General features: G+C 38.1%; 1 protein-coding gene across 1 annotated transcript; it reads left to right on the forward strand.

Annotated features, from left to right (window-relative positions):
- The first annotated feature begins 11562 nt into the window (after window positions 1-11562).
- On the forward strand, window positions 11563-15745 carry LOC149141499 (putative beta-D-xylosidase 6). The gene is made up of 6 exons (XM_089447846.1): window positions 11563-12387; window positions 13379-13548; window positions 13682-13779; window positions 13994-14344; window positions 14447-14863; window positions 15026-15745. Exons 1-6 carry the CDS (start codon window positions 11674-11676, stop codon window positions 15655-15657), a joined length of 2382 nt encoding a protein of 793 aa, XP_089303972.1. The 5' UTR covers window positions 11563-11673; the 3' UTR covers window positions 15658-15745.

Consider the following 15745-nt stretch of genomic DNA (forward strand, 5'->3'; position numbering starts at 1 on the left):
GTTCAAGTCTTTGGTCGTTTTTGGATACCAAGCTCACTAAGTTCATGGCCTTCCAACCCCAAACTAATGGCCAAACAAAGGTTGTTAACAAGATGATTGTGCACATCCTGCGCATGTAAAACTTGAATCATCCACGCACATGGGATGAAAGCCTCCCTTATGTCTAGCACATCTACAATAGAGCTCTCCACAGCTCAACTAGCCACAACTCCTTTCAGGTGGGATTGGGATTCCAGCCACTATGTCCCATTGATGTTGTCATACCACTTGAAGCTACTCAGGCATATTTGGCTCATGTCCAGTTCAAAGCTAACAGAGCTAACAACTTCATTGAGCACATTTAGCACATATGCTAGCAAGTCCATGACATATTATATAAAGTAATGCTAAGTACAAACAACATCATGATCAACATCAGGTGCCACACAAGTGATAGGTGGGAGACAAATTTTGGTTACATTTGCAGAAGGAGCGCCTTGTGGGGGCCCACCACAAGCCTCACCTGCTTTGATATGGGCCTTGTGCCATCACTAAGGTTGTAGGGAACAATTATTTTGAGCTAAACATTAAATCGTTCCTTGGCCTACACCTAGTATTCAATGTGGACCTGATGCGGCCATACTTTCCCCCATTGTTGGACACCTCCAACATTGTTCAATAGCTGACACCAACAGAGCTCAACCCAAGTTGTATCGAACATGCCACAACTCATAGGATCATGGGCAGACAGATTAAGAACACTTTCCAGTAGAGGATCCAACTATATCGAGTTGTCAAAGCAGGCCAACTCCTTCACTAGGGCAAGTGGTGTTGAAGGAAATGTAACTAGGTTTGGTCTTCATAATGTACTTTTGATATTTGTATTTATTCAAGAAAAGAAATATTATTTTTATAATATATGTCAATGAGTTTCTTACTCCTTGAAGTAGGTCTAGAACATGTTAATGTGTTATAGGTAAGTCAAAAGGTCAAAAGAATTATGGTAAAGACCTTAAGGGTATGTTACATTGTGTATAAGACTCAAAGAAGTCACCTCCAAGCAAAGTCAAGTCCCCTCCTATGCAAAGGCACCATTAAAGTATGTTACACCACCAAAGAAGCCATCTAAAGCAAGCTCAATAAGTCGGCCTGCAAACTATCCTCAAGTCGACCTTTTAGTCATCCTAAAAGGAGGGTCAATCCTCTATATATAGAGGTTGTCCACTCCACCAAAATGACTAACTTACATCTCTAAAATCTGTGAAGTAAAGGATCAAGTAAAGGGTAATGAAGTACAAGGGAGAGGTCTCCAAGTGCAACAAAGAAGGTGAAGCCTAGACCGATGTCAAGAGGACCATTTCTAGGGAAACTACAGTCACATGTGCGAGAAAAGGAAGGCTTCCCACAGTCATAACAACAGTAGTATATCAGCATCACATCTCTGATTTGTTTGGGCTAGAACATAGGCCTAAAGGGCCTAAAGGTTTGTATGAGTTATTAGTCATGTGATTCAGCCTATGCAATGCACCATGTTTATGAAGTTAATGATTGATTTACTACACCATTTAATAGATTCATTTGTTATTTTCTATTTGGATGATATACTAGTATATAGTGCTACCTGGGAGGAGCACATCTCACATTTGAGATAGTTGTTGGAGATATTAAAGAAGCATTAGTTACTAACAAATCTCAAGTGTGAGTTTGCACACATTTCTTTGGTGTATCTAGGGTATGTGATAGGTGGAGGAGAACTGAAGATAGATCCTGCCAAGATGGAGGCCATCATAAAATGGATGGCTCCTACTAATGTTTCAAAGGTTTGGAGTTTCGTTAGAGTGGCACAATACTTGATGAAATTCATAGCCTCATTTTTCAGTGGTAGCAACACCACTCCACACCCTAATAGAAAGTGGAAAGAGTTTCCAATGGGGAAAGGGTCAATAGAGGGTCTTTGAGGATCTAAAGAAGAATATTAGTTAAGCACCAATTTTGGAATTACCGAAATTGCAACAGCCCTTCGAAGAAAATATAGATACAAGTGGGTATGTTATGGGAACATTCTTGATTCAGGGAAGAAAGCCTATATGTTACCATTCTGAAGTATTTCATGGAGCACTTCTTAACTACCCTACCTACGACAATAAGCTTTATGCCCTAGTGCAAACTGTGAAGAAGTGAAAGCATTATCTAAAGAGAAAGGAGACAGTAATCCACATATATCACTAACTACTATAATACCTACAGGCCCAGAGCAAGATACAACACACTAGGCATTACAAGTGGATTGGGTTTCTACAATAATTTCATTTAGTGATAAAGTACAAGAAGGGTAGCTAACCAAGTTGGTTGGCATGCTTCTATGGCCACCCACATCAAAGATCAAAACATTGGGAACTTTGATGCACATTGAGCCATTCACCCATGATGCATATAGAGAGGCATATTCAGATGATAAGGAATTCATTGAGGTTTTTAAGCAGTTGCGAAATCAAATTAATGTGCATGATGGTGATACTACAGTTCACTACCATCTCTAATATGGGTTACTCTACATGCTGGATAAGTTATATATTCTTAAAGTTGAGTGATTGTATCCGATCATAGAGGCTCACACCTCCAAGGTTGCAAAATCACTTTAGTGTAGGGAAGACAGTAGCCAACTTGTAGAGGTATCTGTATTGACCCAAGATATAATAATAGGTAGTTAGGTTCATAAGAGGATGCATGCTTTATTGTACCATCAAGCCTAATAAAGGGAAATAAAGTCTATATCATCCCTTATCTATACCCACTCATCCCTGAGAAAGAATTTCCATGGACTTTGTGAGAGGTTTACTAACAACTAGCAAGGGACATGACTACATGTTCGTGGTAGTTGACAAGTTCAGGAAGATGTGCGTTCTGATGCATCGTAAAAAGACCATTAATGGGTAAGAAGCATGAATGGCCCAAAACTTGTTTTTATTATTCCTTTAGTAAAACAAACATAGGGATCCCATACCAGAGATCATGGACCTTAAAAACCCTGATACAAGACCACTAGGGCTTGAGGTCATCCCCCTTTGACCCTAAATCTGCCCAAAAGAACAATGAAAAAAATAACCACTTACTTGTTGATGTAGCCTCTTCACAACAATGATTTTACTCCTCTTTTGTCACTAACACCTAGTTGTCCTTTGCCACGAATAACCATATAGAAATAACTCATTTTAATCCTCTATCCAAGCAACCACTCACAATATGTTTAGCCCTTCAAATACACTACATATTAAAAAAAAATAGCTACTCATGTTGGTCTTTGTCCTCTATCCAAGCAACCACTCACAATATGTTTAGCCCTATAAATACACTACATATTAAAAAAACATTAGCTATTCATGTTGGTCTTTGTCCTCTAAAATCACTATATAATCAGCCTTCTAACCAGTTGTTCAATCCTCCATTCATAAATATACTTCAAGTTAACGTGCTCAAAAACCATCCAATCACCTAATACAACCCTTCCTAGCATTTTTCTCAACATGAGGTAGCTCGGCCCCTACTCCTAGGGTTCCTGAGGCCTCTGAACTTATCCTCCTCTATCTGCGAGCCACTATAGACAGTCAATTTCCTATACTAACGCTTTGTTCAACCCATTGAGACCTTTTGGCCTATATAAAACAAGAAAATAGGGCTTTAACCCTTTTGGTCCAGACAAAACTAAGACTCGGCCTCATAAAATAGTGAAAAGACCCTTACCTTGGCAACTTCTAAACTCCACGCTTGGAAAACAATAACTCAACCTCCTCTTTATCCTTCTTCTTGAGACAAAAACCATTCATTCTCTTCCTTAGATATTTGCTATCCTCCTTACATTGTTATCCTTCACAAGGGATGAGTTTCTATCTTGTTCATATGGCCTCACATGATCTCCCATATATAGGTGTTCATGCAGTGTCTAATTAGCCCCAAGGTTCATGTCCATGGCACCTAGCCGACCTAAGCCTAGATGCTCAAACAAAAATATATCATTAAATAAAACTCATTTTCTTTGTTTAAACCCACTATTTTGGGTTCAAAAACCACTACTTCAGTACTTTTCCCAACCAAGTCCTTTTGGTAGGTCAAATCCTCACAAGTCAAGTACCCTAGACTTGTGGGAGTACCTCCCAGGCTACACTTTTCAACACTCCCTCTTAGCGAGGGAGGTACTTCCATTCCTTGGAAGTAACTCACTAGGAACACAATCCCAATCTATTGCATCCATCACTGCAACATACCTTGAAGAATGAACATGTTCCTCGAAAGTGTCCCCACCACTAGAAGCCTCTTACTTATTCTTCTCATGATATGCCTTCAAGTCATTCCACGATTCATTATTTCCAACTATAGAAGTCTCCTTACTTCCCATTGACCACGTGTTCTTCTTGGGTTGTGGATTCTCCCTTTGAAACTGAAAACTCTCACTCTAACCTGACTCCCTCTAAGTCTTAGGAACGTGCTTCTACCCTTGATCTATAGGCTTTCTCTTCAACTTGTATAGGTCACTCTCCCTAACTCCAATCATATCTCTAGTGGAGTTAGAGCCTTTGGGATTGAATATTTCCTTCATATCTTGGAATATCACTTCAAACCCCTTCACCTCAATCATTGAGATAGACAACATGCTACACTTGAGCTTTGATACCCACAATACAACTTGGACTCATAACAGCCCTCCTGACTTCATCCTAAATGGCACCATACTTGACCCTCTGACAATATTTTTACTCTTATCACTAACCTCCATGTGAAATTTAGAGTCCCATTCGGTTAGTGTTGAAAACTTCTCATGATCTTGTCATTTTCTTCGGCACTCTACTATCAATGAAACATGCACCCTTATCAATGGTTCCCTCAAAGAAATGAGAGACTAGAGCAAAGTCCTCCTTGAACCTTCTTGAGAAGTCATCCTACTTGACTATAAAGGTTGTAGCCATTTCTATCTCCTTCTTCTTCTTCTCATTGTCTCTCTTCTTCTAACGCAGACACTTACTTACATAATGACCATGTTCACCACATGTGAAACACTTCACCTTGTTCAATCCCTTCGCTTTACCCTCCATCTTACCAGCGAGAGCCACATTCTCTCCATCATATTTCTTCTTATGAAGATCTTCATCCCATAGTTCTTCTTGGATGAAGTCATCCCATAACTTGTTCCAATTTGGTAGCTTGTCTCAAGCAACTATTCCTTTGATAAATGGCTTCCATTCCTTGAAGAATCCCTTCAAAGCAGTCCTCACTCATTCAGAATGTGGAATGTTATCAACAATGGAAGCTAGTTACTCGGATGCGGGTGATTATCCAGGTAATTAATTCGATAAGATGGTCGGGCAGCGGATGGGCTGGCCACATGGCCGCCTGCGTCCTCCCCCAAGCCCACCTGAGGCACATTCAAGGCACCATGTAGGAGCCACTAAATGCATCCCAAGGCTGAGACTGCACCACCTCTTTCATAGCTATAGAGTCTATAGGGCATTATGTTATCCCTCCCCCCTTGCTCCAGTATGCCTGTCCTCCGCAAGCCTTTGAGCCATGCTCACCCACTGTAACTGGCCGCCAATGCTAGCTGCTAAGCTATATTGACCTGGGTAACGGATTTCATTATTCTCAAACCAGGTTCTGCAACTTAGCTCTGGCTCAGACCTCCTCGGCGCATCCTTTGTGCAATTATTTCACCACCTCCTCTGCTGCTAACCTTGCCTTCAATCCTGACATGGTGTGTCATTGAATGCGAAGCAGGAGGGGAGGCAAGCGCGGTGGCATCATCCGCCCTCTAGCTACTCCCAGCCCTGACTCTGTTTCCCTTGCTTCTTCAGCAGACAATCCCAATCCTTTTGAATCTTTCCAAGGTCGATATCCAGACACCCGAAGTGGAAGGGGAAGAACTCGATTTCAAGGTTCTGAATGGAGGGACATTGCATTTCATACAACAAACTTCCCCCTTCCCCATCCAGCACCCCATACCACTCAATTCCTTTTTCGCAGTACTCTGAACCGGCCCGTCATCACCGCTATTGTTTGGTTTACATTCACTGAAGAAATGGACCCGTCGGAACCTCTACGTGCACACAACGAAGAGTTGAACAGGGCAGCTCCAAGCAGTAGAGGTATTCGCAGTCCGGGTGAACAGCAACCCGACGTTGATAGAGCCGCTCTGCATGGCAAAGCACCGGTTGGCAATCAGCAAGCTGTGGGAAGCAATCTTGGTGACACTCAAGCTTCTGGCAGCCAACGAGGCAACACGTCTAGCCTGCATGCGGGGATGGGGAACACTGATATCGTCCACCCAACTCAGGGAGAGGACATGTCAGCTAAAGAGATGATTGGTACAAATATGCGTGCAGGATTGAAGAAGAACCAACCCCGGACAACCTCTAGCCTTGACACTTGGCAGCCAGGTGCCGAGTGTCGCTTTTTTTTCCAGGTCAATTCTTCTCATGCTGACTGAGAGTTTATGGTTAAATTTATGTTTTATGATTAGGTATATGCATTGTCTAAGATGTCATTTTGTTTTTTGGTCAAAATTGTTAACCCATATGTGGGTCTTTTTGAATTCCTGGATTGGTTTCCCCTCTGTTGGGGCAATGACAGCTAGACCGATTGGTTTCCTCTCTGTTTGGGCAGTCACAGCTAGACCGAATTATTTTGTGATGGTTGTTGCTCAGTACTTTGGAGGCCAGGCCTCTCTGTAATCACCTTTTTTGTATCATATTAATAGATTAATCTTACTTAGAAAAAAAACAATGGCAGCTAGTTCATCACGAACTTGAGAACCACACCCTTTCCATCCAACATCTTGGTGTTCTTGAGCTTCTCTCTCAATACCAATAACTGGTTCTCGTTCTTATTCTAGAACAAGTTTTAAAGAGCCTTCCACATTTCACATGCAATGTTCTTCTTGGTTATATATATATATAGAGAGAGAGAGAGAGAGTCATATATGTGTGTGTGTTAAAAAAATTTGATATGGATTTTATATATATATATAAAGAGAGATAATTCCTATTTCATTATTATTATTTTTTTAGATTTGTAATTTATTCATTTTTTAATATGGAGTTGACAACTTACATCTTAAATATTACTAACAAAAATAATTACATATATAGAAAGAGAGTCTTGTGGATATATGCTTTCTACTTTCAAATATGATTGGGGCATGTATTAACATTTTACCATGTAGAATGTGCACCATAAATAAAATATTCCAATATCAATCATGTATATACCATATAAAACATACACACACATATATATAATTAATATTTTGCATTCAAAAAAATGTTTGCATCTTGAGATATTTGATTCCTCTTGATAGTTGGTATATCTAAAATTATGGATTTATATTGGTCATAGATGAGAGAATACTTTATAATATTCATGTGTATTATGTTCAACTTATATTTTAAATAATTATTTTATAAATATCATCAACACTTTAGAATACCATAAACCATACATGAATCAACTTATATGTACAAAAATAATATATATGTTTATTTCATTTAATGAAAATTGTTAATAAAGATTATTATGATTAAAGATTTGAAATATTTTTATATATTTAATTATATATTTCCTCTTTTGAAACTTATTAAGATAATAGTAAGTGATAATGTTATATGATGCCTAAAAAAATATATTATAAGAATACAATCTATTTTACATAGGCTTATATTTATCTTAATTTCTAGATCTACCAAGTGATGCGGGGATCGAATTTTAAGTTATTAATTATTATTTTTTAATGCAAAACACTAATAAAATGTTACAATTATATATATAGTTGACATTGAAATATTTTATTTATGATTTACATTTTACACACTAAAATGTTAATACATGCCTCAATCATAGTTGGACTTTCTCTCTCTCTCTATATATATATATAATTATTTGTGTTATTAATATTTAAAATGTAACATGTCAATTCCATATTAAAATATGAATAAATTACAAATCTCCCTATTAATGAAATAAGAATTCTCTATTTATATATATATATATATAATTCGTGTTTGTTATATATAAATATATATATGTGTGTGTGTGTGTGACATTGAAATATTTTATGTATGATTCATATTCCTTTTTTTTTCAAGTGACTGCATACATAGTCTTGCCCGGGATTGGATCACAAGATTTGTGGGGACCAAGCCTCCCACCTAAGCATTGGATTCATATTCTACACATTAATTTGTGGTGAAATCTTGATTTATGTTGTTTAAAGTGGTTTTTTGAGTGCATATATGGATTCAACACCCTAAAAAGCCCTAGGGCACTTCGATTGTGAAGAGTTCACCCATCAAACTTATGATTTCAATGAATCTCTATCGTATTATAGACAAATTAGATCGGAAAATAAACTGGAATTTTTTCAAAAGGTCTCACTAACCCCTTAACATTTTGTAGAATATAAATCATAAATAAAATATTTCAATGTCATATATATATATATATATATATATATATATATATATATATATATATATATATCAATAGGATCCTGTCTTGGGAAGTTCTGCAGAGAAAGGGATGGTTGGGGCCCGGTAGATGTTCAATGTGCTGCCAGGCTTCTGAATCATCCCTCCATATGTTCTTCCAATGTTCGGCTTCATCCCAGGTCTGGTATGATCTTTCCCTTTCTTTTGGTTTTCCTTTCCAGGTGTTCGCCTCTGTCCAGGATGCTTTCAGATGGTGGTCCGTTCAACGATCAGAATGGAGATCGATTTTCATTTATACGTGCTGGCTCTTATGGAAATGGCGGAACGAATTCATTTTCCAGGATTCAAAGAACCCCATTTCCTCCATTCCGATTCTTTTATCTGCGTTCTATGAACAGTTTTGAATCTGATTTCTGGATGCCGCATTCAACGGGCTTGCTTCTCGGTTGTCAATGCTTTGATTCAGCCTTATCTCTGGATGCTGCCGATCCTTCCGTTATTTGGTTTGTATAACCGTTCTGCTCGTTTTGATCCTGAAGTGTTTATCTTTGGTCCTCTTATGTTAACAGGTTTGTTTGGACGGCTTTCTCTCATTGGTGTATTTATCAGCTCTCGTGGCTCATTATCTTCCCATTATGCTCTGAATCTGTCTATTCCTGGCCAATGATTTTTCATATGGTCTGACATTTGTATTTTGCCTATTATATATTCTTAATATAATACCATGCCGTTTTTTCCTTCTGAAATATATATATATATAATTTAACATGGGTGCTCTCTCCAACCCAATATGGTAGAGATGTAATGTAATGTTTAACATTTTGATTAAGTCAAATTAGATTAAAATAAAAATAACCCTATAAAAATAAAAATAGTCCATGGTATTCATGTGAATATAACCTATTTAAAGGGGAAATTAGACCAACCTAGATCCATCTTAGCTTTGGATCTACAAAGGGCAGAGAGGGATTAAATCTTTTTATATGCAAACCTCTTTTAGAGCGAAAAGAGATTTGATCCCTTTAGGCCCTTAGTAGATCCAAAATTAAGATGGATATAGGCTTGTGTATATAAAAGAGAGAATTATTATTTAATTAATAGAGAGATTTGCAATTTATTCATTTTTAATATGGAAATGACATGTTGTCCTTGGAGTCTTGGATACATGGTGATCAGGTGCATTGTTAAGGCACTCTTAGATGTTAAGTCACTAGATCAATTCTTTGTCATATTTAAGTGTTACTCTTGGACATGAATCTAGACATGTTTAAACAAAAAAAAAATTATGAAATTTTTATTGTTAAATTTTGTAATTTTACTCTTGGACATGGATCTAGACATGTTTAAAAAAAAAAAATTATGAAATTTTTATTGTTAAATAATGTAATTTTACTCTTGGACATGGATGTAGACATGTTTAAAAAAAAATTATGAAATTTTTATTGTTAAATTTTGTAATTTATAATAATAATTTAATTTTTAAATTAAATTATTATTATTATTATTTTAGGTAAGTAAGATTTTTTATATTATTAGAAATGTAAACATAGATACAAAAAAACTTGGAAACTTGTCTAGTCACGCTAGAGCCAAGGGCACTTCAAAGGGTGAGGCCTCGAGGAATCAAGAAGACTCCTACAAGTAAATATAAACCTCTTAAGAGAGTCAAATCCTAGAGAGAAGTCATGCCTGGGTCAGATTTGGTTTGAATTAGTTGGCCTGCCACTTTTGGTGTCTTACTAGATTGGCTTTTTTCCTTTTGGGTTTGCTTTTGTAGCTAGAGATACAAGAATGGATCATCGTAACCCTCTGAAAGCCAGGGAGGGTGCTCCCATTCATGTAAGCTTGCCTTGCGTAGGAGATTCCTAGAGGCCTCACGCACCTTTGACTCCAACCTCACTAAACAAGATCGGTATATGTTCCTCCTAGCTAGAGAACTAGAGAAAAGTTCTTGATCTATAAAAACTTTTAAAAAATCTTTATTTATTTATTTTTCTATAGTGGGAAACCTATCATAACTCAGTTGTCAAACAATAATGGGGACAACCATCATTCGCTGCTATCTGCTAATGCAGGTTGACTCATCATTTTTAATCAAGGAAAACCACGCTACTTGTAATTACCAGCTCGTTATCCGCAAACACTCCTACCAAATGCCTTTGGGTTTTGAGCTCTTATCCTATTTCTTTACATACAAGAAAGACCGGCTCTTAACCAAATAAAAGCAGTTTTAAAACATATTCCAGGCCTAATAAAATATATATACACCTAGGATTTATTTATAGGTTTTCTACGATGGGAAAACTTATCATAACTTAGTTGTCAAACAATAATGGGGACAACCATCATTGGTTGTTATCCGCTAATGCAACTTGACTCATCATTGTTAATCAAGGAAAACCATGCTACTTGTCAAACAATAATGGGGACAACCATCATTGGTTGTTATCCGCTAATGCAACTTGACTCATCATTGTTAATCAAGGAAAACCATGCTACTTATAATTACCGGCTCGTTGTCTGCAAGCACTCCTACCAAATGCCTTTTGGTCTTGAGCTCTTAACCTATTTCCTTACATACAAAAAAAACAGCTCTTAACTAAATAAAAGCAGTTTTAAAACATATTTAATGCCCAATAAAATATATATACACCTAAGATAGAAATCCATATACTAACCATATTTTTAATTTTCTAATTATTTAATATAATATCTATACCATTAAAAAAAAAAAAAATTAACCAATCTATTTTTTTTAAATATAAAAAATTAATCCACTTGGCAATATAACCCTAAAATTTTCCATATCACGTTCCAAAATCAATATCGCTGTGTGAAATCTCAAAACACATATTCCAAAATCCATATCGTTGTGTGGAATCTCTTCTCTAAACGCGTGACTGGATCCTTTCTGGGCCGAGCTGTACAGCAGTGTTTGAGTCCTTAATTGCTGGAAAAAAGTGTCAGTAGAAATCCCAGTGCATAACTACGTGTCTTGTGGAAACCATGTGACTAGATTCTTTCTTGCAAGTTGCCACACTTTTACGGCAGTGTTCGAGTGCAAATGTGTCACACATCTTGTGACTATTCCCAAATCAATCCAATCCCGATAACTGTTACGGCGGTCTTATCCTCGTTCAAACTCCACGAGAAGGACGTTTTTTCATCTTTAAACTCCGTTACAACGACCACTTGGCACTGAGCACTGAACGCCCAAATAACCATGAAGATTTGTACTCCATTTACTATAATATCGCTGATCCTCGCCATTGGAATCCTGCCATTCATTGCATATGCAGAGCAACCAGTCCAGTTGAAATATGCATGCGATCCTCATGCTGCTAAAACAAAATCCTATGCTTTCTGCAACGCATCCCTCCCAGTAAAAATCCGCGTTGAAGACATAATAAGAAGGCTCACATTGCGCGAGAAAGTGGGACAGCTCTCGACTTCGGCTGAAGCAGTAGCAAGACTGGGAATACCCAGTTACGAATGGTGGTCTGAGTCCCTCCATGGCATTGGGGCCAATGGACCTGGTATTCGCTTCAATGGTACCATCAAGGCAGCCACCAGTTTTCCTCAGGTCATTCTCACTGCAGCTTCTTTCAACCAAACATTGTGGACTGAAATTGCAAGGGCCATTGCCATTGAAGGTCGTGCAATGTATAATTCTGCTCAGGCAGGTCTCACGTTTTGGGCTCCCAATATTAATATCTTCAGAGATCCTCGCTGGGGACGTGGCCAGGAGACTCCTGGAGAAGATCCTTTCACTGTCAGTAAATATGCTGTTGCATATGTACGTGGCTTTCAAGGGGAAGAACTAGATCCTCACAGGCATGAACCTAGCAGGTTAATGCTCTCTGCATGTTGCAAGCATTTTACTGCTTATGATCTCGAGAAATGGAATGGCTATGCTCGCTATACTTTCAATGCACTGGTATCTGCTCCTTTTCCTCTGCAATTCATTCTTCCTTCAAAAGTACTCTTGTATCAAATTATTGTGAATTTCCTGAACTGAAAAATATCTTGGTCTTGGCCCATTACTAGTGGATAATAACTCATTGGTAGGACACTCTGATTGGATCTGGAGTATTCCTTAAAACTGTTTCTGTTCAGTTATGAACTCATCTTTCTCCATTGTAAGGAAACAGGTTAATGGCCCAAGATCTAGAGACATCCTGCCAGAGTGAAAGTCTGCCTCCTTAAAGACCAGCAAAATGGTTTTCCTTAACTAACAGTGAAGAGTCAACCTGCACTAACGAATAGTAGCCAGTAAAAACAGGCAGTCTCCACTGCTGATTTGACAACTAAATTATAATAAATTTTCACATTGTGTAAAAAAAAACAAACAACAACAACACACTCTGTGACCCTCTTTTGCCCCTTTTCTCTGATTGATATTCTGCGCGGACATAACAACAAAAAGGTACATTGAATGATGGATAGATTGATATTCTGCGCGGACATAACAACATTAAAGTACATTGAATGATGGATAGATTATAGGCGGTAAACTTAAGGTTGTTTAAAGGCTACAATTCTCATATATTTGTGAGGTAGGAATCTACATATATTATTGTCTCTGTTTTGTCTGTGTAAACAGTAGGATAAAGGTTGGATAGGCTCCATGAACTTTGTTTTAAGTGTAGGAACAAACCTTATTCTAGCTCCACTGTCATTGCTGCTGGAGACCTAATTGTAATTCCATTCGGGGATGATTGTTGTACAGTAGAAAAACTTCTGAAGTTAAGATTGAATCATCTCTGATCTGGTTTGAAGTGTAGGAACAAACCTTATTTTAGCTCCACTGTCATTGTTGCTGGAGACCTAATTGTGATTTCATTGGGGCATGATTGTTGGACAGTATAAAAATTTCTGAAGTTAAGATTGAAACATCTCTGATCTGGTCCAACTGTCTGTGCTTGCAGGTTACTCAACAAGATTTACAAGACACATTCCAACCACCTTTTAAGAGTTGTGTGAAAGAAGGGCATTCAAGTTGTATGATGTGCTCTTACAACCAGGTAAATGGAATCCCAGCATGTGCACATTATGACCTCCTTTCTCAAACAGCAAGATCTGATTGGGGATTTCAAGGGTATGTTGATCTTGTACAATTTTATTTGATCCTTACTGAACTACATACTTTGGGGATATCCATTATACAATACTGTTTTATGCATAGTTGAAAATGGCCAAGTTCCTGCACTAAAGACACAAAAACCATTCAGGTATATTACTTCTGATTGTGACGCTGTTGCAATCATTTATGAGAATCAAACCTATGCAAAATCTCGAGAGGATGCAGTTGCAGATGTTCTGAAAGCTGGTAGGCATAATAGTGATTTAGTTCCAATATTAGAGCTTATATTTCTTGGTGCATTTTAAGATTCCTTGCTGAATTAGAGCCTGCTTGTTAAACATAATTCAAGTATTGGAATACTTATCTCGATTTTGCTTGCTAAATAGCTTATTTGATTGGATCACTGTACCTTTTCATGGAACCTGTAGTGTAACCAACCCCATGTTATGTCTGTTCACAGGGATGGATATCAACTGTGGAACTTATTTGCTTCGGCACACAATATCTGCAGTGAAGAAAGGGAAGGTCCAAGAATCATCTATTGACCGAGCCCTTTTCAACTTATTCTCAGTACGAATGCGTCTTGGGCTTTTTGATGGTCATCCTAAGCATCAGAAGTATGGTGATCTGGGGCCCCAGAATGTTTGTTCTGACGATCATCGGCACCTTGCATTAGAGGCTGCTCGACAGGGGATAGTACTTTTGAAGAACATGGATAACATGTTACCATTATCAAAATCACATATTACCTCTCTAGCAGTCGTAGGACCTAATGCAGATGCTCCTAATACGTTAATTGGAGATTATCCAGGTTTGCATTCAAATTTTCATGCTTTTTATGAGGGATTGCAGATGATGCAAAAATCTCTGTAAAAAGTTTCATGAGGTTGTTGTTTGCTTGTTGGTATTCCAGGCATTCCTTGCAACATTATAACTCCAGTTTCAGGTCTTAAGAATTATATCAAGACAATAACATACACCCCAGGATGCCATTATGTCAATTGTACTTCCACTGAGGGCTTTGGTGAAGCAGCAAGTATTGCAGCGAAGACTGACGCTGTGGTTATGGTGGTTGGATTGGATCAATCACAAGAAACGGAAGATCATGATCGACAAATTCTGACTCTTCCCGGAGAACAGCAGAAATTAGTAACTGAAGTTGCAAGTGTCGCTAAAGGACCAGTGGTGCTTGTCATCATGAGTGGAGGACCAGTTGATGTCTCTTTTGCAATAAAGGATCCTAAAATCGCCGGTATTTTGTGGGTTGGCTACCCCGGTGAAGCTGGTGGCCAAGCACTGGCTGAAGTTATTTTTGGAGATTACAATCCAGGTAACCGTGTCCCTTCAATTTTCAATTTTCACATTTTTTTCCAAGCATACTGTTTGAAATTAGGATTTTATGAAGCCAATTCCAAAGGCTAATTTCCAATTATAGCAGGTTGGAAACTAAGATCATTTGCTGCAAAAGTGCTAACCTTCCAAAACATTGCAGGTGGGCGGTTGCCTATGACATGGTATCCTCAAGCTTTCATAAAAATTCCCATGAACATCATGGACATGCGTCCCAATTCTTCCAGAGGATACCCAGGCCGAACATACCGATTCTATACAGGGGAAACTGTATTTGAGTTTGGTTATGGATTAAGTTATTCAACCTACTCTTCTACTTTTCCTACGTCAACACCGGATCACATTATTCTGCCAGCTCACAATCATGTCCAACTTCATTCACTGCACCGGGTTTCACCAGAGAGGGAAAATGCATCTAACCTCATCTACGTTGATGCTTATACAGCATGTGAAAAAACCAAATTTAACTTGCAGGTTTTGGTTCATAATCATGGGCCCATGGATGGAAGTCACGTTGTGTTGTTCTTTGTCAAAACTCCTGCAACTCACGAAGGAGTACCAAAGAAGCAGTTGATTGGCTTTCAACGCGTCTTTGTGGAGTCTGGAAGGTCTAGCGAAGTTAAATTTCTGATCAGCCCATGTGACGATCTGAGCACTGTAACAGAAGATGGCAGAAGGATCTTGTCTGTTGGAGTTCACACATTCATGACTGGAGATAGTCAATTCCCTCTTAAGCTTTCATTTGAGAATCAGGTCAATGGAAAGAACCATTAGCAGATTCATTTTTCTAAGTCGTAATCGATTGAGCCAAGAACTATTACGTTTTTCTGAAATAAAAGGGTGAATTATTGAGAAAAGTATA

This window comes from Pinus tabuliformis, chromosome X (genome assembly GCF_031772625.1).
Source record: "Pinus tabuliformis cultivar Carrire ecotype Pingquan chromosome X, CPIR1, whole genome shotgun sequence".
Lineage (NCBI taxonomy): Eukaryota > Viridiplantae > Streptophyta > Pinopsida > Pinales > Pinaceae > Pinus > Pinus tabuliformis.